Source organism: Asparagus officinalis, chromosome 4 (assembly GCF_001876935.1).
Source record: "Asparagus officinalis chromosome 4, Aspof.V1, whole genome shotgun sequence".
NCBI classification, from domain to species: domain Eukaryota; kingdom Viridiplantae; phylum Streptophyta; class Magnoliopsida; order Asparagales; family Asparagaceae; genus Asparagus; species Asparagus officinalis.
This window is the reverse complement of record NC_033797.1, coordinates 129,729,338-129,732,001: the sequence shown is the minus strand read 5'-3', so window position 1 is coordinate 129,732,001 and position 2,664 is coordinate 129,729,338. Positions and strand designations below refer to the sequence as shown.

The window sequence follows — 2,664 nt, the reverse complement described above, 5'->3', positions numbered from 1 at the left end:
TTGGGTCACTAAACACATCCAGAAACATTTTCAATTTTATTTAGTTATTGTTTCATAATCTAACCATCTTAGGATAAATTGTGACTTCCTTCTTATCCACCATCCACTAGAGCTGAATGAACTACAATGGATTTCCTTTTTTCTTAACTTTTCACTGTCATATTTCAATATATTAAACATTACTTAATCAAACTGGAAATGGATTAGTAAATCTGCGGAGCTTGCTGGAATTCCTTACTTTGTTGTACCTAAAAAAACAAAAAATCTGCCAAAACAGTTACCAATCATGATAGGCTCCAATAAGACCTCTGTCGTAAATCACATCCAGAGTTAAAGGCTTTCGAGCAGGAACTACATTCATAACCCAGACAGGATCAGCTGACAGAGCCGCCGCAAAACCTCCAAGAAATGCATTCATATCCATAACATTGCGAATCCTAGGAGTCCCTAACTTCAAGCCAAGTGATTTCTTGTAGTATGCAACTCGTCTAGCCCAACGTCGCGTATCAGCTTCAAACACATCAACCCCACTTCTCATTAGAGACACCCTTGCAGAGGGTTTCAACAGCCTTTCTGGCCATTTTGCGATGGAACCAACAGCTATTTCCTCCTCGAGGGAAGCTTTACTGGCACATTTTTTCAACTTAAAATACCTGAAATAACATAAATAATTGTATAGTTAATTTCACAAAAACTATCATGACTATTAGGGATTTTGACAAGAGTACCTCAACGAAATTAGTTGAGAAAAATACCATAAACAATTTTCACTAAAGTAAGACGCCTGAGATTAGCGTAAATTGGTACGTGATATACACATGACATATTTTGGAGATTTTCTACTTATTTACTTTATATCATTGCTCTCTAGCTCTACTTAACAATTAAGGGTATTTTACATTTTCAACAACGTTATTAATGCAATTTAGGTAGTTTTCTAATAGCATGCGAATTTTTCTACAAAGTTTGAAGTTTGTGGCATTTTTCTCTAATAAAAGTGGTATATTGTAGTGTTGTGTAACACCCACAGTTTCATAAAAGTTACACAACAGTAATCATATAAATGTGTTAAAGAAGACTGCACAAGCAGAAACAAACAAAATTATTTCAAGAAGTTCACCATGCTTCACTTGGATCATCAGAGTCGGCGCACATGTCAATTCCAAATTCATTTTGATTAGGAAGACATGCTGAACCTGAAGGTTTCTTCCAAATTACGGTGTTGCTATCGACAACAATAAGTTCATAACACAAGGCACGAGCCACAGCTTGAAGCTCAGCCCATTCCTTGTCCTGTTTAGGCCACTGCACAGGTGGACCGGATATGACAAGATATCCACCTGGTCTAAGTAAGCGGTCTACCTCAACAAAATAAGTTCCATCTGCAGTTATGATCTCAATTAGATGATGCCGACAAAGTTCCATCAGAATACATAAAGATTAACATACACATCATATGATGAAACTTACTATGGGCAGAGAAGGGAATCAAGCATCGCGAACAGTGAACCAAATCGAATGAGTACGCAGGAAATGGAAGTCTGCGAGTGCCCAGCATGGCAACAAATGCAGGGATTCCTCTTTCCAAGGCAAATTGTATTTGAGCTTTATGAGAGTCTCTTGGAGCAAAAGAAAGTGTAGTGATATTTTCTTTAAGTAGAAATCCTCCAAAGCTTGCAACCTTCATGAACAATGTAACACATCCAAATGATTCACAATAAAAAGAATTTGCATCAGCAGAAGCTACAAGTGCATCAGCGATGCACTTCTTACCCCACATCCCATATCCAGAGCTGTCCTCAAATCGCCGCCATTAATGGGGATGAATTGTCCAAGCTTCTCAATATACTTCACAGCTCCATCTGGAAACATAGTGCCACCACCTGGAAAGATAAAGTACAGGCCTTCTTTCTTCATCCAGCCTTGATGACCTTTTCGCTCTGCGATTTTGTTATGTGGCATGTTATCATGCCATATCTACATTTACAAGAAAGCAGATAGATGAGTGTACAAGATAAAACTATCTGCGTGCATCTAAAGGAAAAACTTTTTAAAGCTGTAGTTAGAGCCTGCTACTAAACTTTTTTAATGTATTCTGTGGGTGTAAGAGATGTAGTATCAACAAAGTGATTAATAGCTAAATGGATGAACAATGTGGCTCATAATTCAATATTATATTTCAACTGATCTACGGATGCATTTATATAACTTGTCAACTTCAGTAACAAAGGATATAAAGGAAATGACTAATTCAGGTGACTATTGATTTCTATACCTTGAAACTTCATTTCATAGTTACAGTTTAGTTCACTATTTAACCATGTATTAATTTGATGCAGTGCATGCAGAAAAACACACCCTCATAGACTTGCACACAGCCAAGCTCTAGGCTGTATCATTTACTTATGTCTACTCGTATCCCCAAAGCAACATTGGTATTTGATATGGGTAACTGCATATGATTATCTAAATGCATCAAAAGTTAGGGTTTCTTGTTTATTTTCACAGTAGGCGAAACAGCTATGTGATAATATGCACAGGAGACATATTAGCGACTAAAAAAATACTAATTCAATTTATGAATGATAGATTTCCCGATTCAATTTGATTTACAAATGATTTGATATGATCTTTCAACTTCAACAATAAAGAAGATATAGGATA

The 2,664-nt window shown here is 36.5% G+C and overlaps 1 protein-coding gene across 1 annotated transcript in view; it reads right to left on the bottom strand.

The window, feature by feature from the left end:
- Nucleotides 1-2,664, bottom strand: part of LOC109838591 (probable methyltransferase PMT13) — a 14,468-nt gene that overhangs the window by 3,030 nt on the left and 8,774 nt on the right. The window contains 4 exon segments of the mRNA XM_020407023.1: nucleotides 282-653; nucleotides 1,121-1,382; nucleotides 1,471-1,681; nucleotides 1,774-1,977. Of these exon segments, the coding sequence (XP_020262612.1) occupies nucleotides 282-653; nucleotides 1,121-1,382; nucleotides 1,471-1,681; nucleotides 1,774-1,977 (1,049 nt within the window).